Source organism: Euprymna scolopes, chromosome 3 (genome assembly GCF_053919585.1).
Source record: "Euprymna scolopes isolate OS-2025 chromosome 3, ASM5391958v1, whole genome shotgun sequence".
In the NCBI taxonomy this organism is placed as follows: Eukaryota; Metazoa; Mollusca; class Cephalopoda; order Sepiida; family Sepiolidae; genus Euprymna; species Euprymna scolopes.
The window spans coordinates 137,737,595-137,759,586 of record NC_136484.1 but is presented as its reverse complement, the minus strand read 5'-3'; the positions used below and the strand labels follow the sequence as shown (position 1 = coordinate 137,759,586).

The window sequence follows — 21,992 nt, the reverse complement described above, 5'->3', positions numbered from 1 at the left end:
TGTTTTCAGCATACCCAAAAACCTTTAATAGTTGTCAATTTAAAGGTGAATGTTGAGTTGCAGTTAAAGTAAACCCTCACTTTTTTTTTTTTTTTTTTTTTTTTTTTTTTTTTACACATTTCTATTTGAATATCAAATTCTCTAATAACTTTTATTTTAAAGATTTTTTTTTTTTATTGATTTATAAAAACAAACTTCATTCTGATTTTTTTTCACATTGGAATTATGATAAATTCCAATGTGAAACAAAATCCGAAATTGTCACAATTTATTTATTTTTCCTTTTTTAAAAAAATGTTTTATTTCGTAGGTTTCTGCAACAAATAACTTTCTAAAGGTAAGTCTTTTCTCATCAGCATCTGATTTACTATTAGCAATAATAATTACTATGGTCAGCAAGTAATGCATTAAAGAGTTCAAAGAAATTTATAGAATAAATAACTTCAATTGAGATCTGAAAGGAAATGTTACATCAAGCTGAAAGAACTATATTGACTAGATAGGTTTTCCTTGCATAACAGCAGGGAAATCACATAGAAAATGTCTCGAGTACTTAACAGCTGCTCATGCTAATATAATTTTCTAATGAAAATATCTACAGGAATCATGCAAACTATAGAATTTAATTAATGATTCATATTAAAACTATTGATTTTATTAGAAACAGTAAAAAAAAAAATATATTTAAAAGCATATTATTAAAGTTCTCTTTAACAAATCTGGTATTGCTTAACAGACCAATGCATAAAATAATATCAATTTCTAAAGCAAAAAACTTTGATCTGATTGGAGAAAAAACTGTTGCTTTTTTTTTATTATTTGAATTCAGTGGTTTGAAGTTATCCAGAATCACTTAGATTTTTCCAGACAGCAGAGAAAAAAAATTGTTGATTAGTGTAATGAATAAATTGTCCTCTTTTATTTCAGTCAATTTTGATGCAATTTGTATGTTTTTGTGATTATTTATCAATACAGATTTTTTTATAAAAGAAATTTTTAAATTGGTTTTCAAAATTTATTTTTAAATTCTTTCATATTCTCAAGGCCTGTGACTATCACAATATCCATTTCTATTTAAATTGTAACTAACAGAGAATGAACTTTCATATAATGTACAGAGAGATCTGCTTTTATTTAGGCAATATTAGCAATTATTTAGTTTGATAAATACGTAGTAATTGAAATAGAAGATATTTACTGGATTTGCATAGTTAGAATTTGATAGTTTTCAAGACATTTTTTATTTTGTTAAATGATTTGATATCTTTTAAGAAAAATATAACTTTTTATCCACTTAGTTTTCTCCTATAATGTACAATTCAATCAATGCAATGCAGTTTTCTCATAACTATTTGGTTTATTAATACAGTATGGCCTCAGTAAACTGAAACTACGATTCCGAATTCGTCTATCCACTTATCTGTATGAAAAATATTTGAAGTAAGTAAAGAAGTTTTTTATTTTTATTTTATGTTACATTGGTGTTGTAATATCAAATATTTAGGGAGAATTTTATATTTTTTTGAATTTTATGAATATTTTTTGTGACATTAATATTTTGTAGTTTGTTTCTTAGAGTTTCAGGTAACTATTAGCTGTTATACATATTTTATATTTTTACAGTGCGATGAAATCGTAATTTGACTGATAAAAAAATCTGATACTTATAAGAACTCCAATTAGTTTTGGTTACTGAAAATGCGTTTTTTAATCCCTCACCCTCTGCTACATATTGAGAAAACTATCTTTAATACCCTGACTGCTACCTTCCTCCTCCTCAATTATTTTTTGCTTGTGTAAGTAGCAACAGTGCATCAAAATTTTTGAATGAGTTTTTTTATTTCGTTTTACATGATTGTTTTCAGCCAGATCGGCTTTAATGCCATTAAAACTGTGATAATATCCATAACATTAACAAGAAATACCTTCATCTGTATCCAAATAACTTGGAGACTTATTCAAAGATACTTTTGTCTTGGGTATGATCTTAAAAAACATCCAATGGTAAGGCTGCATTTGTGGGCTGAGGGGAAATGTGGAGTTTCCCTTTAGTTACCATTCCTCCCAGATTCACTTTGACCCGACATTTTAGGGTGCTACTAAATCAGACTGTCTGAAGATACTGGCTTCTTGAACAAAAATACATCAAACATTCATGCTACTGTTTTTTTCCTTTTCTTTTGAAATCATGTTCTGCAAAAACAAAAACAATTTTTTTCTACAAAACAAATCAAACTTCATACCTGCCCGGGCCTAAACCTGGCCTTTGGGCCGAGATCACAGTATAGTATCTGTTCTTCAGATGCTGCACTTCAATTTCTTGTTCTCTGTCAATGGAGGAGAAGTCCTTCATGATTGAGATAATTTAAAATTTTTGTTCCTTTTCTCCACGTTAAAAAACGACCCTGGTGTCTAACTCTGTCCCGTGGGGAGGCATTGTAAATAGGAACTTCATAAATAAATATTTTAAGATATAAAGAATTTGAAATATAAAAACTTTTTCCAAAATTACTGAATTCAACATTAAATATCTCCAAAAATAGTTGATATGCCATAAAACTAAAGCAATCAAACCAAAGATGCACTAAATATACATGAATGTCCAGTTAGTAGTTATGTTTATTCGCTAACAAACAAAACACACACAAAAAAAAAACAATTTTTCTAGTCTGAAATAATAATAATTTAGATTTTCCTGTTTCATACTGAGGTTACATATTTTGTGAATGGCTTCCAACTTTGCTTTTCTGTTGCCATTTTGCTTGTGCCATTCATGAGTAGTAGGTTACCATCAGCTGATCCCTCCTCCCCTCCATACCTCAGGTGACTTACTGCATGGTTTTAGACTGTGGACATCAATGTGAGACACACATTGGAACGTTTCAGATGATTGATAGCAGATGACGTTATTGTGCAATGTAATCTCTCATAGAAATCTTTAGTGTGATTTGCAATTTTTTCAGTTTGATGTGCTGTAATCAAAATAATTTTGTTTTGATGCTTCGTCATCGACCACGTCTTGTAACCATTATAAGAGTATAGATCAGACATGTTTACTGTGTTGCCTCTTGCATACAATGAGAATCCAATAAAAAACAAATGGTTCATACCCAGAATTTCCACTATATTAAAAATCAAAGAAAAATCTGTATGATGTGATGAAACGAAAATATATTCCAAAAATCATCTAAGTTAATCAAGTACTTGTATTTTTATGAAGAAAATCATTTTTAAGTGATTAATGGAAATTCATACAATAGATATTACAACAAAAATCTTACAGGCTTGAATTATGTGAAGTTATTTCCCTTTTTTAAATTTTTTAGATTATTTTCAAGATAGTGATGCGAGACAATCGCTCCTCTCGTACTCATAAAATTTGATTTTCTTAGTTAAAAATAAAACTTGATCAATTTACATAATTTTTGGAATTGATATTTTTGTTTTTTATCATACAGATTTTTCTTAATTCTTGTTTTCTAATATGGGTGAATTCTGAACAAGAACCAAATAAATTTAAAAAAAAACTTAAGTTCCTTCCATATAAATTATTACTTTTGATTGCAAGTTTGTATGCATATCTATCAGTGAAATGATTTTTTTTTTCCTCTGTCTCCTGCATCGATAGAGACTTCACATTTTACAAGATGAGTAACCTTGACAACCGCATCTCTAATCCTGACCAACTGCTCACGCAAGATGTTGTGAAATTTTGTAATTCAGTTGCAGATTTGTATTCTAACTTAAGTAAGGTGAGTTTTTTATAACCTCAAATTCTAATTTTGTTTAAACATTTTTATTTTTGCTTTTTCACTTGTTTGATTTGAGTCATTTTTAGCTTTCTAATCAATTTGTTAATCTATGCACAGCAAAAACTCTGTGGATCGTGTTTGTCACCTGCACATTATATGACATCACAAAGTGATTATGTTCTTTATTTAAACTGATTTGAAAGGAATTGAACAAATCCTTTACAATGTCATAAATTTATGCATGTTTTGAACAGCAGACATAATTTCTGTTTGTTTTTCTGTATCCCTGCTGTTCAGCAAAACATGCATAAAAGAAAAATTGCTGCCCAAATATACTGTCATCAACTGATGATAGCATCCACTAAAATCAGTTCATGAAGTAAGGAGTCCTTATTTCATATATTATAATTATTATATAAATACTGAAGTAAAATAAAAAAAGATATTTTGTGACATAAAGGGGCCACAGGTCATCTATGTAAACAGTAAGTACTATGTATGTATCTATCATATATATATATATATACATTTACACAGATGTTATTAAAAAGCACGGAATGTTTGTTTAATTATTTTCTTAATCTTTTCCAATTTTTCTTTTTGTATTACTGTTGAAGTGTTGCAAAAGAGATCAGTGTTTTTGTTTGTTTTGTTTTTTTTATTGCAAGCACTTTTAATTGAGACTTATGAGTACAAGCCACACCTCCAACATGTGACCAAGATAAAAAAAAATATGAATTAACACAGATTTAATACTTATATGTAATTTTAAAAACCATAATTTACCACATTTTTAGGCTTAGACTACATAACTGCCTGATGATGTTTGGAAGTTTCAGTTGAAAGCGCTCGCAATGGGAAAAAAAAAAGAAAACAAACATGGATCTTATTTGCAACACTTCGACAATAATATGAAAAGAACAATTAAAAGATTGTAAAAGATTAAAGAAAAATGATTAAACAGAAACACTCCATGCTTTTTAATGAAAACATGCCACACATATATATATATATATATATATATATAGATTTTGTTATTGTTGTTATTTTTCAAGCGATACATACAGTTAATATTGGCTCCGCCTCGGAGCTCATTTTTTTATTTACTTAGAAAGTCGCCCTTTTTAATTTGGACGTATATAACATTTTTATTTATTTATTATTTTTAAAACAGTAATCTACGTACACGCGTGTTTCAAGGTCATTACCTCTCATCAGCGTAGTTTAACTGTTTCTAGGGATCGAACCTCAGACCATGTTTACCACAGTCCGGTGCCTTAACCGTTAGGCCATAATCCCAAGAGGCGGAGCCAATATTAACCGTATGTATCGCTTGAAAAATAACAATATATATATATATATATATATATATAAAATCAGGCAAACTGTTTGGGCGTGAAGGTTCTGGTTTATACTTAAAGTTATTATAATTATTTCTCATTGTTTATGTTTATCCTCTTTATTTTTAATGAAAATCTTTTCAAACAAGATATGAAGCCACTTGATACAAAGAGCTAAAAAATCTTACTTCAAGGTCAAAAACTAGCTAACAGTAAATGTTATATGGATATGTTCTAATTCAGAAAACAGCAATTCTTCTTCCTTTGTTTGAAACATTGCTCATGAAATGTAAGGACTTAAGGATACAATAAGGGTAGTGAGAGTTACCATATTATTTTTTAACTTTGTGAGGAAAATTATTTTTTTCTATTGGTTTTCAAATTAATTTAGACTAATTTATAACTATTTTATCATTTCAGTTAGTATGAATATGTAGATATTATAAATTATTTTTTGTCAATTTTATGTTTTACATAAAATAAGTGTATTTATAGAATATTTTTCAACTCTTTAAATTTCAGCCTGTGTTGGATGTGATTATTTATACATTAAAGTTAGCTAACAGCATTGGACCTCAGGTAAAAATTTGACATTTTTATTTGCTCATTTTTTTTTCCATTTGTTATAGTGATTTTATTCACATTTTTAAAGTATACATTTTATTTCAATTTTTTACAAATTTCTCATGAGTTTAAAACCAACTGTTAATTTGATGTCAAAATTTTATTATTAATCTATATCTATAAAGTTACCTTGTCAAAATTCCTAAGTCCAACCTGAATAGTATTTAAGTGAACAAATCAAATTTTGTTTATGACTAGCCAATTTTTATTTATTATGACTGTACAACTGGTAATATGACAGAGTTCACCTTGGACAATCTAACCCATCCATCAATAAGTCTGAAGCCTAACAAATAAAATGGTTAGGCAAAATTCAACTTCATTCATCAATACAGTCTCCTTCTTGATTGATAAACTGATTCCAATTCTTGTGTAACAATTGTTGAACAATTTGTCTTTAATCTCAAAATATATCTAAGTTTTTTATATCACTTCTTCATTGGAACTAAATCTCTTTCATTGGAGCATCTTTTAAGGTTTGCAAACAACCAGAAATCACTGGGGAGTAAATCTGAACAATAGGCTGAGAGTGAAAGCAATTTTAAATAACTGTAATTTAAAAAAATTAATCAGATTGGCTCAGATTTTGACGTGCTGTTTGAAGATTAGTACTTTATATAAGTAATATAGCTTTTTTTAATAAGTGATGCCATCTAGGCTCAGGACTGATTGAATGGTGTTATATTATGGGCCATTTTTAACTAATTAAAAGAAAAAAATTAAATTCAGCAAGGGCAATAATTCATATTTGAAGAATATGAAGAGTTTTCTCTCTTAGAATTTAAATTTTATTTCTTTTTCTGTATAAGTTTTTAAAAAAATATGGCTAAGCCATAAAAACTAAAATGACTTCACTGCATCCTGAGCAACGCCAGGTAGGTGCAGATAGTCATTGATGTTGTCTAATGGTTAAGATTATTTTCTTCAAAAGTGTTTCAATTAGAATTTTCAATTATTTGGATTATTCAGGCTACTTTTATCATTTTAGTTATATGAACAATGCTTTGGCCAACGTAATATCTGATCTTTTTCAGGTGTGCCTTTTTGAACTTCTAGTTAAACTTAGGAATCTTTGTTAAATTTTGTAACTTACATGAAATTTAATACTGAACCTTTTATTTCATCTGTGTGAATAGATTGTTCTCATTCTATCATCTATGACCAAGTAGAAGTGTTAATTTATATTATTTATAGTTATTATAATCTATAGTAAATATGAACCTTCAACCCTCATAAGATTCACTTGAACTAATCGTTAACCAGCATTTTTACATTGACCAAAATTGGCCAAAATATGAATAACTGAGAACCTCATCTGAAAATAGCAGTTCAAATAATCCAATTAATCCTCATCTCAAAAATTTCAAAACAAAACAAACTCAGTTTATCATAATTATCAATTTAATATAATCAAAATTGGTAAATAAATAATCTATAACACAAAGTGAATATTTAAAATAGTAGGTTTTTTTTTATTTTTAATTAAAAATTTATTTAATTAAATCTAATTAAATAACAAACTTTCATATTTTTTTGCTCAATTTTAGTAATAGTTTAAGTGATTATAATAATTGTATTACATTTCCCTTGTCAACCTAGAATGGTATTAAAAATTTTTTATTTATTTTTTTATTTTTATTTTTTTTTTTTTTGGGGGGGGGGGTCCAAAATAGAGAAACAAATAAATCTCTAATATTATCCTTATGTTACATATTACAGTCAACTAATTTGCATATTCATTTTAAAAAAGTCATGTTATTAATTAGCTATGCTTTCTTATTCTTTTTTAATCCAGTGTTTTGATATTAATAAAAACACAGATTTATGATTATTTTTATTTATTTTTTTTTTTGTGAAAATTCTCAAATTTCCACTGAAAAATTAAATTCCAAATGTTATCTTATACATTTCAAGGTTGAATAACAACTTATTTCTAGAGATTTATAAAATACATTCATTTTTAATAGAAAATAAGATGTAAATACTAGCTTTTAACATCGGTTTTTCATGTTTAAGAAATAACAAAAAACTTTGAATATAATTTGTAACACCACCCTGTTCTCGTCATACACACAGGCAAAAAAATGCACACTAACCTTAAGTCCCAATGGCTACACTTTTAACTCTGTCTTGTGATAGACCCTTTAAGAGTGAGCATATCCTAACTGGTCACTGGAAAATACCGCTCGGATGCTTCGAACACACAAAATATGCACAACCCTAAGTCTGTGTGACAACACTGTCTACTTTTCTGCTGGCTGTACATTGCTTCAACTTTGTACCGAGTTCTCTTCTCAAAATGGCTTGCTCTGTGACTTCCCCGTCTGGCATCAGGGTAGATCTGAAATCAACTGCACCTTCAATTCGACAGGCAATCAATAAATAAAGAAAAACCAATGGTCATTTTTCTTATAAACAAAAGATAATTATTCACTGAAAGTTACAAGACTTTTATCATTCATAAATTGTGACTAAAATACAAATACTCTGAGGACTGGCGGCTTCCGTTAGTATAGTTATGCTTAGCTCTTCGCAGCGTAGATTCAGGGGGCTTAGAATAGAGTGAGACTTTAGTCCGGGGTTTCTCTCTAACTGGTGTGAAAATCCCAGGCAGTTGACAATGTGCCCTTGAGGCTATTTTTGCCTTTCATTATATTGAGAATCAAGCGGGCATGATCCTGCTTCTGATTCCCAGAATTCCATTTTAAAATTCTCAGAAAACCAATCTCAGACAGTTTTTGAAATTCTCAAACTCTAAAAAAAAAAAAATTTCCTTTTCTTCCTTAATCTGCCATTCTCAACAGAAGGATTCATTACCTTCACCCTCCATCATGTGGGAGGGTTTCTACCTTCACCATCACACACATGAAGGGTCCATCCTTCATTTACATAACCAGGGGTTTTTTCCAAGTGCCATTTCGTAAGAGTAAAAAATAAATAATTTGGTTATCTTTTTGTGGTGATCAAATTCCCTGGACAAAATTTAATAGACACTTGACTTTGTATCTACCATCTTGTTTTTCCTTATCCAAAGAAACTCATAACATCCAACATATATTTTAGGTTATCCAATAATAATTTTTGAGCACCCAGAATTTGGTTAACAGCTTTTCTTCACAGGGGAAGCATATTATGATGAACTTGTCAAATCGCCAAAAGGTGCCATGTCTGGCATTTTTTTTTTTAGATACCTTTATATTGCAATGTCCCGTTTTCAGCCAGTGTTCTTTTTTTAATGGCCATTTATGTCAACAAAAATTATCATGACAGAAAACTAATTTTTTCCTTATCAATATCCACAATTAATGGGCGAGCGTATATTTATATCATAACCTTTCTTAACAATTCTTTTTCTTTTCATCATCATCGTTATATCCAACGACACTGTCATGATTTAAAAGATCAGGACAGTTAGCTTTTCATAGTTTAGATAAAGATTGGGATGCCACTAAGCACATTCATAAAATGTTTAATTATTGTTTTACAAACATGCAATATGCAAAAAAAAAAAAAAAAAATGAAGTGCATTTTAGTTAGTTAAATCATTACAGAAAGATTTGTAAATGTTCCTTATGTATTTGTCTGAAGAATATTTTAATATCTTTTTTTTTCTTTTCTTTTTTTCTTTTTTTTTTAAGGGACCAGCAATCATGTTGGGTTATTTGGCATTTTCAGGATTAGTGCTGACCAGGTAAATTCATGTTTATTCAAAGACATTTCTTTACATAAAAATAAATAAATGAATTGATTATCATCTAGGGCAGGGGTCAACTCCGTGGGTTGGATCGTGTTATAATGACCAGTCATGGGTCAGAACGAAGGTCAACTTGCATATTAAAATCCATAATACAAATAAACATTGAAAAATCAGGAAGCCAAAAATAATCTATAATTCAAAAACACCTAACAAAAACTAGTTTTCTTAAAGGAACGTAAAAATACTTCAAAGTGAAAAAACCACCCAGAATGAAATGAATGAAATTATGATGTATATGTTTGAAACTTATTGAAAAGATAAAAAAGTGTCTCATTGATTGATACCAGCAATTTACATAATGTCGGTATAGGAGTAAGCGATAAGTGGTGTCGCTGTTGAAGGAATGAAATACAAAGCCAACACAGACAACGTTGTCAGATTGTAGCTGTCCATGCCTAATGTTTGTTATCAGTCAGTCAGTTAAACCGTCTCTCAGTTTTTGCTTTGTTTATTTTTTTTTCAGTTTTTACGCAGAAATGGAAATGATTGAGTTTTGATTGTGTTTCGGTTGAGTGGCTCAGAAGAACAGTAGGCTTTTATTGAATTCGAAAGCTTTATTTCTTGTGTTAAAAATCGTCATTGGTAATCAGGTTTGCAGGCTGGTCAAAATGCATTCACAAGCATGATCCAGCCCACAGGTCGTAGGTTGCCAATCCTTGGTCTAGGGCGACTGAAGGTTACCATTTTTAATGGTTACTACATGGACATGTAGTGAAGGCACTACCTCTTTATTCTTCATCTTTTCTCACCTTATAATGCTGAGTATTTAGCAAAGAAGCATCAAGTACCAATTGACTTAACAGAATATTGAACCATGGCCTCTCAGTCCATTAACAAACACTAACCCTCATGTCAAATGAGCTAATATAAGAAAAAAAATTTCTTTTAAATATTTGAAAACTTTAATTTGTATGTTAAAAGTTATTTCACTCAAAAATTTTCATATTGATTTAATTTTTTTTAATTCTTCTTATCAGAGTACGCCGTCCAGTAGCAAAGATGACCATGAAAGAACAACGTTTGGAAGGAGATTATCGTTATGTTAATTCACGACTGATTACAAACAGGTTACTCAATTAACTTTTTCATTTTTTTTTTTTTCCCATGTTTTCTATATATCTATCTTTATAAAGTTAGGTATGTTTATATATGTATAGGATTCACTCCTAAACTAATCAAGCATCATGAATTTTAGAACAAAACTGCTAGGCATAAATGGTCTCAATGTAAGCTATATTTAGTTTAATGCAAAAGAGTTGAAAACCCATCATGAAAATCCAGAAACCTTCGATTTTTATGAAATTTTTACAATATGTATTTCACATCAATTAATAAATATTCTTCAAATGTCAGTTTCTTTAGCATGTATGTGTGTGTGTAGGGGGATAATATGGACATAATTTTACATTTTAAAATTCAGATACATCAGATATGCATTGAATTTGATCCATAATGATTTAATATTAATGAAGCAGGATTCTTTGAATTTTAATTTTTTCTTAAAACCTTAAATTTTAGACATTTTCTAGAATCAAAATAATGTAATGGAATTTAACTTCTTTGTGATACAACTTCCTCTACCTAAACATCTACTGGAAAATTCCATTCTCTACTTAATTTTAATCATAATATTGTGACATCATTCTGTATTACTTGAACTGTTGATGTTCATATTCAAGGCCAACAGCGGTTTCAAAATTCATTACCAATTTTGTCTTATTCCAATTTAATCTATCATTAATTATATGATAAAATCATTAATAAACCTTAAGAAAAAGAAAATGTCATTTTAATTAACTTTTTCTATCTTTTTCTTTTCTGACAGTGAAGAGGTGGCATTCTACCAAGGCAACAAAAGAGAACATAACATCATTGTCGCTACCTTTGGTAAATTGGTTAGTTCAGTATCCATTCTTTTTTTTTATCTTGAATTGCAGAAATTTTTTTGTACAATTATTTTTATCATTTATTAGAATATCCAGTGGTTTACTTTACAATTTTGATTATTTGGGCTCTCATCATCTTGTTATTTTTACAACATTTCACTTGATCTAATCTCTGGCCTTCTTCAGATGCATTTTTTCGAACTTGGGAATCTTTATGTCTCACTCAGAAACTTATATAGAATGTTAAATTGAACCTTTTATTTCTACCATAAGGATAGACTGTTTTCATTTCATCAGCTATGTCAGAGTTCATTATATCCTTCTGCAGGAAGGATTGAAACTTCAACCCCCAAAAAACTATCACTTTAGACCAATTGCTAATCAACACTTTGAACTATTGTGCCACAAATCCATGTGATTAAGTATTGATAAGCAATCAGTGCTAAGTGACAATCTTCTAGAGGTTAAAGATTCAAGCTTAACTTAACATAATAATTAGCAATTCTACATGGTCATGGTTGATGGAACAAGAAGAATCTACCCCTCTAGATTATAAAACAAAGAGGTGGGGGGTTCCTTGAGGTTGATATAAAGATTCCTAACTTCAAAAAGATACACCTTGAGAAGGTCAGAAGATATGTCAGTTGAACCGCGAGAATAACAACTAAGATGAAAATAGTTCAAATGATCCAAACAATCTTTACTGATATGAGATTCAAAATATCGGATTGATAAAATAATGTTTGAAAACAAAATTAATTTGAATTACAAAGCTTGTTAAAAGATGTATTAAAGGTTTTTGTTTTTTATGAAGATTGGGAAGAAAAAATTATATTTATGGATTTGTTTTAAAATTTTATAAACTTTTTGAATTTTGACAAATATGTGTAGCATGAATATCACTAAAACATTTCTTATGTATCTATGTAATACATTCTAGTATTTTTTTTGTCAATTTCTTGCCCTTATTTTTATTTCAGAGTAATGATTATTAATATTAAAAGCATTTTTTTACTTTGTTAAAAATAGACATTGTTAGAGAAATTTACCAAAAGTATTTTTGATCCCCCAACAAAAAGAGGGTAGACCTGTAAATTCACCCTTGTCTGTTTTTTTGTTCACACTTTTCTCAATAACTACACCTTGGAATTTTTTGAAATTTTGCACAAACATTAAACATGATATGAGTAAAAAAAAAAAGTAACAACGGATTTTCTGGGAAAACTCTAACCCCCCCCCCCCCCCACAGGGGTGCCCTTTGGGTTAAAATGGCTAAAATTGACACTTTTGTGCTTATCAAAAAAAAAAAATTGACGTCTTGGATTTTTATAAAATTTTCTAAAAAGTTGTAACTGATTTCTATATAATTGTTTGTCTGTACTTAGCTCTTTTAGGCCTAATAAAAACACTCCATTTTTGGGACTATTTTACCATATTTCAAAATTTTGTGTGTTTGTCTATTTAGCAGTTTTGCATAGTGCTGAACTAAAGGTTAAATATGTTAAGGCTTTGGGGAGTTTTGGGGCTATATAGGGGGGGGGGCAAATGATAGAGTAGTCGTTTGTTTTGTTTTTGTTTTTTTTTTTGTTTTTTTTTGCATGGTGTAAAACTCAAATTTACATATGTTAAGGTCTAAAACTGCACCATTTGTTCATTTTCACCAGGATTTGATGTCCCCTGGGGACTTCTGGGGCTAAATGAGGGTGGGGCAAACTTAGTAATTTTTTTATGCCTTGTTCACTGCACTCACGGAGGACCATGCATGCTTCATTTGTTTAATTAGTGTGTGTGTGTGTATATATATATATATATATATATATATATATATATATATATATATATGATTTTTATTTATTTCTTTAAATAGTTCAGACAATAATATGTCTGCATATTTTCTGTTTGATACTTTTGAGTTGTCTAATAAGTTTTTGAGATAAATTTATCAACCAGTTTCAGCCTGAAATCTGAACCTTCTTTAAGCAACTCTAAAGTATCAAACAAAATATGTAGAGACAAGTTGTTAGCGCTATTTAACCAAATATGTTTTGCATAGATATTTTTCCTTGTTGTACAAAGAATTTCTTTGAAAAAGTACTTTTTTAATCTTTTTTTTTTTTTTCAGTTTTTTTCTTTGGTACCATTCATAAATACTTTTTATATCCAATTCTCTAGATGTTTCTGAAATTATCTTTATATTCATTTATGGATTCTATTTTGGAATATATTATTTTCTTCATAAGTCTTAATCCTTTCTCTCTGTCTCTCAATCATAGAAATCAATAAAAAGAACAATCTTTTTAGATAATTTTATTCTAAATTTTCATTGTTCTTTTTAGATTAATAATAGCAAGACTAATGAATAATTGTGAACAATGCTGAGATGCACTTCAACTCCTCCAAAATATGTACATATGAAGGAGTAAGGGGGTCATATGTAGTTTTATCTAATTTCAGGAAGTACAAGAGTTTTTTCAACTTTACAAATGAAGGTGATAAATACTAAGCTAATATTTATAAAATGCTGTTCTTGTCCAGAATTTTCCCCATATCAAAAAATAAAAATCTGTATGATGAAATAAAAATATCATTCCAAAACTTATGTAAATTCATAAAGTAGTTTTATTTTTAAATAAGAAAATTAAATTTTATGAGTAACAAAAGAGCAGCAGTGTTGTATGTTATTTTGAAACAATCTAAAAAAATAAAACAAAGGGAGATAATTGAAACTTGCAAGATTTATTTTGTAATGCCTACAAATTCCTATTAATCGTTTAAAAATCATTTTCTTTATAAAAACATAAAACTACTTGATCAATTTAAGTACTTTTTAAAATATATATATATTTTTTTTTCACAAGTACGTACCTGATACACGTTTTTTTATTTTTATTGGTCCACCGACTTACTTGGATTTGGACCTTAGAATTCACTCTCGTCAGTTCATTCCCCAAATTCTCAATAACTACTCATTACATTTTTCTGAAATTTTGCATGAAGTTACAACTACCCAAGAGAGGAAATGTAACATTCTCGGACTTTTTATAAAAATTCTGGTTGCCTTCCCAGGGGGTCAAAAAGGGTCAAAATCATCCAAAATAGCACTTTTCAGGACATAGAATCTTTTCCAACTGTTATTGCTGAAAATTACTCAAAAGCAAGACCACATGGATATATAGCTGGAAACATAATATTTGACCTTAGGAAAATTCTGGGGCTTGAGTCTCAAGGTGTTTTAAGGGTGAAAAATAAATCTTTTGGGGCTACTGACCCTAAAATGCTATTTCAAAACATTCGCAGTATCTCTGCAGTTAACAATTGATTCAGTCATTTTGTTCCAAGCTTCATCAAATCCAAGCTTGAAATAAATGTTTTAGACCTTTGCTGTTTTTTGTCTATGAAAGCATGTCTATGTGTGTTAGACATATAGAGATTAAAAGATTCTCAGGACTGTTGTTGACAACAAGATGGTTAATAATTTTTTAGATGTTCATTAAGTCAGTTACTAAATATTAATTTTAGTTAATTCAGTCCCAGGGAAACAAGATGTTCAGAGTATGGCAGGTTTTTGATGGCAGATATTCACGTAGTTGCACATTTCTGAAGGTTTAAGTAATATAGGAGTTTCAGACTGATGATATGAACTCTAAGTTTTCTTTTACCATAGATGTATACCATTTTAAAATGATGGTTAGAGATTAGCTAACAAAGTTTGGTTCCTGTTCAGAATTTTTATTCTATCAAAAAAAGCAAGAAAATCTGTTGTATATGTACACTTGATAAAATGAAAATATAATTCCAAAAATCGCATAAATTGATCTAGTAGTTTAATTTTAAATGAGAAAATTTAATTTTATGAGTAGCAGAGAATGACTGTCTCCCCTGCAATTTCGAAAAAAAAAAAAAAAAAAAAAAATCAAACAAGGGAGATAACTCGACAATAATTAAAAACTCGCAAGGTTTATGTTGAACTGCCTACAATTCCTAACTAATCACTATTTGAGAAATTTATGCCATTTTTGGAATATATTTTCATTTCAGCACGCATATGTACATATTTTTCTTTTAGTTTTGTTCTTTGATATAGGGGAATTCTAGACTAGAACACAAAAATCTTGCTGAGAGATGCCAGCCATCTTGAGAATTTTGGAGATGATTAAAAATTAAAGATGCTATTCCTTAGTTGATTCTCATTTTTTAAATGTTAACATTTTTATTTCAGGCTCAGCATGCAAGTAACTTCATATTTTTCCGCATGCAAATGGGTTTCATCGACAGTATCATAGCAAAATGTAAGTAAGCATTAAAAAACTTTTTATTCTTAGATCATTATTGTCTAGACTAAACTTTTTAGGCTGTTAAAAACGAGCAAAAGTTATAGCCCGTTGACTTAGAATGAGGACTGTAGACCAAATTGATGACTGAATATGGTTTAATTTGTGCTCATTTTTGCCTTAAATACTAATCCCTATTAATCCCTAATGGGCATCAAATGGATACCATAATACTTTGTTTGTTGCACCTTATAATAACAAAAATGCAAACAAAATTTCAGCCGGATCAATCCAGTGTCTGAGAAAAAATTTAATGGCCAGACAGACTAAGAAATATAATATAGATATTCTAGTTGCCTTTCCTGCATATCTGCAATTCTTATGGCACTGTCTGGACAACAAACTTGCTGGAAAAATGCTTCTTGCAGTTTCCAGAGATCAAGCTATGAGCCGGAAGGCCTATTATGATCAAGACTTTTCTGGAACAGGACACTGGCCTCTCTAGATTTGCGTTCCTAGCCACAATAAGTGAACGATGCATAAACTTTGTGACTGTTTTACTGTCAATTGATTCATCACTCAAGACAAATGTTTGTTATACAAAAAATAAAAACAAAAAACTCTCTTGCTTTTCTATAAAGTTTAGTGAAACAATGTATATCTGGTTGATTTTATAAGGTTGGAGGTCCTTAACATTCATTGCAAGAACAGAGGAAAAATTATTTAAGCCAATAACTCCACTCTCTCTTCTCAGGAAAAACAAAAATACTACAAATTTGTGATGGAAAGAAAATATTGAATATCAAAAACCAGGTAAATTGATCAAGTACTTGTATTTTAAAAGAAAAGAAAATTTTATAGCGAAATGATAATCAATGATCTCTCAATAGCATATTGCACAACAAGGGAGATAATTCCAAATAATTTAAACTTTTGCCAGATCTTAGAAAGCCATTCTTAATGAGGGGCGCTACAAATTCCTATTGATCACTTAAAAATGATTTTCTTTATGAAAATAAGCAACTTTTTTTTTTTTGTTTTTACATGAGGTAATTAGCTCCAATATTTAATTTAGTCCTTGTAGTTCTTGGAGATTTTCCCTCTTGTAAGTCTTTCCTTGTAACATTAAAGTTGTTTTCTTCTGCATTAAAAAATATATAGCTTTATGAACGTGTGCCTGTGTGCATTCATTATGCAGACTGCAATCATTCACTTATTGTATTTGTCAGAATTCTATGTTCGATTTTTAACACTGACTGTAGTATCAATTGGTTAGTCTGTGTCAGTGCTACAACAGAAGGATTCTCCTTTTAAACTAAACCAAAACTCCAGTTTAAAACAAATAACGAAGTTTTTAGTTTGTGAAATTACAATGATACTTCTCTACTGAACGACAGACTTGTATGTATTTACAGCTGCAGTCAATAGACTTTTGACTTTGCAAATGAAGGCAATAAACTCTAAACTAATGTTTATAAAATGCTATTTACCAATATCCGCAGATTCTGAAGAAGTTATTAAAATATACGATAAAATACAGCTTTTACTATTTATTTATTACTATCAGGCATGATCACTGGCTGCAGCTGATTTTCTATTCGGGCAATTTAATCTTCTGATCCTATTCAGACAATCTAAGCCCACCAGCCTGAAGTATCTGAAATATTTCTTGCAGTATTAATTGAAATAAAAAAAAATAAATAAAAATTTATCAGATTGAAATAAAATAAAAAAGAAAAAGTCTTATTTCTGGTACCTCAATTTTTTTACTTTTTTTATAATGACAATATCAACAGATTATTTAATTCCTAAACAAAGTCAAGCTGTCAATAATAAATACTAGCAATAATGAATACCATTTTTATTTTTTTTTTATAAGTTTGAGAAAACTTAAATTGCGTTTTCATAAAAGGAACACTATCCAATTTATACTGAAAGTGAATTTTATTTAATATTAATTAAGAAAATTAACTAGCAAAAAAAAAAAAGAAAAGAATTCTGTTCAATCTTATGAGGCTACCTTCTCAGGATTTACATTTTTACCAATCACTTGAGTATTCAAGATCAAAATAATAAACAAATTTTGTTTTTCGCACGAACGAATAGTGGAATTCTAGAAGTGTAAGCCATGTTTAGTTTCAGAACAGTTTCCGATGGTTTGTTGTTCTACACAAGTCCTAGAAGTTGACTAGTTCGCAGTAGACAGTTCTTGAGTTGGAATCCACAGAGCAAAAGATTCTTCCCATGTTGACACGAAGAAAACATATGCGGAATTGCTACAGAAAGGTTTAATATTTATGGAGCAATTCTGGTTTCTGATTGGTTGGTAGCAGAACGTGAATTAATTTGATTCGTCAGTTCCTAGCAGCATCATTTATAAATAGAATCTCCTGACTGTGCGGGATCATATTCCATTATACTCAAAAATATTGTAACAGGAATAGTGTAGAAAAACAACAATGAAAGGACATATTTAAAGACTGAAACATGACCAATATTTTGGATTTCATCAAAGCTGAAATCTTTGGAAAAATTTAATTTCAATTTTTTTGTAAAAATATAAAATAATTATCCTAACTATAACATACCCTTTGACAACTTTATTTAGCATTATATAACTTTGGATGGTTGAAATGCTGTAAAATATACCAAACCGCTAATTAAAGTTAAAATGATTAAATCTTATTATTCAGGTGATATATTTTTCTCAAATAAATTTTTTTATTTATTTTTTTTTTGTACTGTCATTTTGTTCATGTAAATCATAGCATGTTATATGGTATGATTATTTTGGAACTAACAAATGAATCTTTTTTAAAACAGATATTGCAACAGTGATTGGATATTTGGTGGTCAGTCGTCCATTCCTCAATCTAGCCCATCCCAGGCATTTGCGAAGTAGCCACAGTGAACTTTTGGAGGTAAGGTCATCATTTTAGAAGTGGAAATGCTTCAGGTTTATTTCACTTTCAATATATTTATGGACATAAAAAAGTGAATGCTTACATCCAAAATGGGTATATTTGCAGATGATACCATGCTCTATTCTCAACATGTAGGTAAATCGAATGTACACATATCAAAGGCAATGGCTAAATACTTAGAAAAATACTAAATTTGTAGTTAAATTGGCACATAAATGAATGGTAATGTTTAATGCTATTAAAACAAAGCTCCTTTCTTTTAACAAATATTTTCAACCACTGATTACCATGACTAATAGCATCCTACCAGTGTCAAACATTCAAACTCCTTGATTTAACATTCACAAGTAACATGAACAAATACATAGAAAATATTGCCAAGGCTGCTGCAAAGAAAAATGGGCTCCCTCTACCCTACTAGAAAATTTCTCACTCTAGCCAATATCTTATATCTCTGCAAAACTACCATTCACCCATTCATGGAGTATTGCTACCACATCTGGGTTGGTGCACTAACCAATACGCTCTCACTCTTAGGCAAGATCCAAAAGAGACTCTTATCTAGTAGGTCCCATACCATCTACCAAGTTCTAAATATTGTATCTGTGTGTGTTTTACAAGTACTTCAGTGGAATGTGCTCCAAATTTGTTGTTCTGGTGCCCTCTAGACATAAATGCACTCAATAAACCCAACAGTAAGTTGGACCCTACTTGTAAAGATCCCCTGATGCCAGAAGGCTTTCTACTCTAATAGCTTCTTAAAACTACTAACCTGTGGAATTCCTTCCCTGCTTCCTGTTTTCTTGACATTACCAACATGTAGAAATTTAAATGCAATGTGAACAAACATCTTTCTGCACACTCCCTCTGAATGACTCTATGAATATAGCCCTAATTGGCAGTAGCCCCTTATATTTCGGTGGTAATATTTCTTGTTTGGAAAAAAAAACTTTCCGTAAATGTTTACATATTTTAAATTTTTTATCTGCTTTGTCTGTAACATCAAATAAGGATTAAGGAGTAACTTTATCCTTTATATAAAGAACAGTTGTTTGTTTGTGTGTCTGTGTCAAGCTAAAAGTTAGAAACTACATAAGATACAACCACAAAGATGATCATTTAGTTCTAGTCTAGACCCCCCCCCCCATTAAAAAAACAAAAATAAAGAAAAATGTGCATGATGTACATAACCGTGACAAAACGAAAATATCATATTCCAAAAATTGATAATTGACCAAATAGTTTTATTATAAAGAAAATCATTTTTCAGTATTTAATAGGAATTCATAGGCATTACAACATAACGCAATAAAAACTTGCAAGATTTATCTCCCTTGTTTTCTGAATTTTTTCAAAATGGCAAACGAGACAGTCACTGATACTCATAAAATTTGATTTTCTTATTTAAAAATAAAACTATTTGATCAATTTGTGTAATTGTTGGAATATGATTTTCATTTTGTCACAGTATGTACATAGATTTTTATTTATTTATTTTTAATATAGGGGGAATTCTGTACAAGAACCAATCCTTTTCAGCATTGCTTCAGATAGAATTGCTTGTAATATTTATACTTTTAGGGATTGCCAAGAACAAAATTAGTCAGGGGAAGATTGTCAACATTTATAGTATTTTTTTTCTCCATTGAACTTTGGTGTGAAACTATAAAATACATAATCTTGATTTTCAGACTTTGATGAAAGTCTAGTATCTGTTCTTTCTTTTGAGGAAAAATCCTTCTTGACGGGAGGGAGGAAATAGACAGACATTATTAAAAGAAAGATGATACACACTTCTATTTTGTTCTTCATGTACTTGGGTAACACCAGGTAGCCATGCTAGTTTCTAAAATAAGTGTAATATATTTCATAATAATTTGTCTAACAGGTTTTAAATTAATAGAACGTTTATTTCCATGGGAGGAGAAGGTAAGTAATTTGCATTCTTCGCTTCCTTAAAACATAAGTAAAACAGTCTATTAAACTGTTTAAAATTTCATAAAAATCTGTCCAGTGTTTTGTCTTCGTTTCAATGAACGTACAAAATCAGATGTTCATTTGTATTATATAGATGTCAGTAACACAATTATTTTCTGATAATTCAAATATTGAAATATTTTTTTGATATAAGGTAAAAATTAAATGAATGATATTTTATCTGAAGAAAAATAAATTCAAGTTATCAGTAAATAATATTTAATAATGTCTGAATCAAGCATGAATTTTGCCAAAACTAACATGAAATGTATTCTGGTATGAATTCATATTTCCTTCAATTGAGTTTTCAAGATCTGAATTTTTTTTAATATTCAATGATTAAGATCAACTATAAATGAACTAAAACTAGTAATAAGTATGCAGTTGAAGTTTGCAGTCTGTACCTGAAAGATATTCTCACCATGAACACGTACAATGCTTGATTACACATGTTTGAAGGAATTTTCTATGTTCCCTTACAAAAAGCAGTTTCTACTGCTGAGCATACTTAAATTTGAACTGTACAGACTGTAGAAGGACTAATATAGGACACCACGAAGTGGGGAAACTATCCTTTGTGTTTATACAGTATAGGACACATGTAAAAATCACATTCCAAGTAAAAAAAACTTTGATAATACTTACATATCAGTAGCAATACACATGAAAAAATTTAAATGGCTTAAAATATTTCAATATTGGTATATATATATATATATATATAAGAGCTTGATAAGCTAAGAAAGAATCTTTTTAAATTTTAAAAATTCAATTAAAATCAAGGAAGTTATGACTATTTTTATGCCTTGTACGTGTGGGTATTTTCCCCTCTTTAAGAACATATGCGTTTTGTCACATTTTTTGCACTACTTTTTCAGTAAAAATGCTATATCTTTGTTAAAACACAAGACTAAGCAATAAAATTTATCATATAAGTGTATTTTTGTGCAAGGAATCTGAATATGCTCCTGAAAATCTCCAGAAATGAATGGTTTCCAAATAATCTGCAGTAAATGCACATAAATATGCTGCGATTGCTTAAAAATGCCATGTATTCATTTAAAAGAAAAGAAGTTAGAGAACTCAAAGTCGAATTGTAATGCATTTTATGTGCCAAAAACTGAAATCGAAATTTAGGATTGGTTAAAAATGAATGTATTGCAGTATTTCTTTGGTATTATTGTAGATTAATACCTTCTGTTACCCCTCCCCATCTGATCACCTCTCCAAAATATGTGATTCTACCTTTATAGACAATTGCAAGTGAACAGCTTGAAAAACTATAATAAAAGATAAGCAAAAATTATTTTAGAATTTAGTGTAAAATGATTTCCCATTTTGAATCATTCGAGTGTTTTAGGGCAGTTACCCCCCCCCCCTTTTCTATGATAGATAAATCTTGGGTGTTTTTTTTTTTTTGTTTTTTTTTTTCTTGTTTTCTAAAAGGCGATTATGCATAGT

General features: G+C 29.5%; 1 protein-coding gene across 1 annotated transcript in view; it reads left to right on the top strand.

The window, feature by feature from the left end:
• LOC145259181 (ATP-binding cassette sub-family D member 3-like) overlaps window positions 1-21,992 on the top strand; it is an 88,921-nt gene that overhangs the window by 28,067 nt on the left and 38,862 nt on the right. Inside the window, exons 7-15 of the mRNA XM_080116952.1 lie at window positions 311-337; window positions 1,370-1,440; window positions 3,629-3,752; window positions 5,615-5,671; window positions 9,355-9,407; window positions 10,451-10,540; window positions 11,299-11,368; window positions 15,579-15,648; window positions 18,454-18,551. Coding sequence (XP_079973078.1) covers window positions 311-337; window positions 1,370-1,440; window positions 3,629-3,752; window positions 5,615-5,671; window positions 9,355-9,407; window positions 10,451-10,540; window positions 11,299-11,368; window positions 15,579-15,648; window positions 18,454-18,551 — 660 coding nt within the window. The remainder of the gene's footprint in view (window positions 1-310; window positions 338-1,369; window positions 1,441-3,628; window positions 3,753-5,614; window positions 5,672-9,354; window positions 9,408-10,450; window positions 10,541-11,298; window positions 11,369-15,578; window positions 15,649-18,453; window positions 18,552-21,992) is intronic.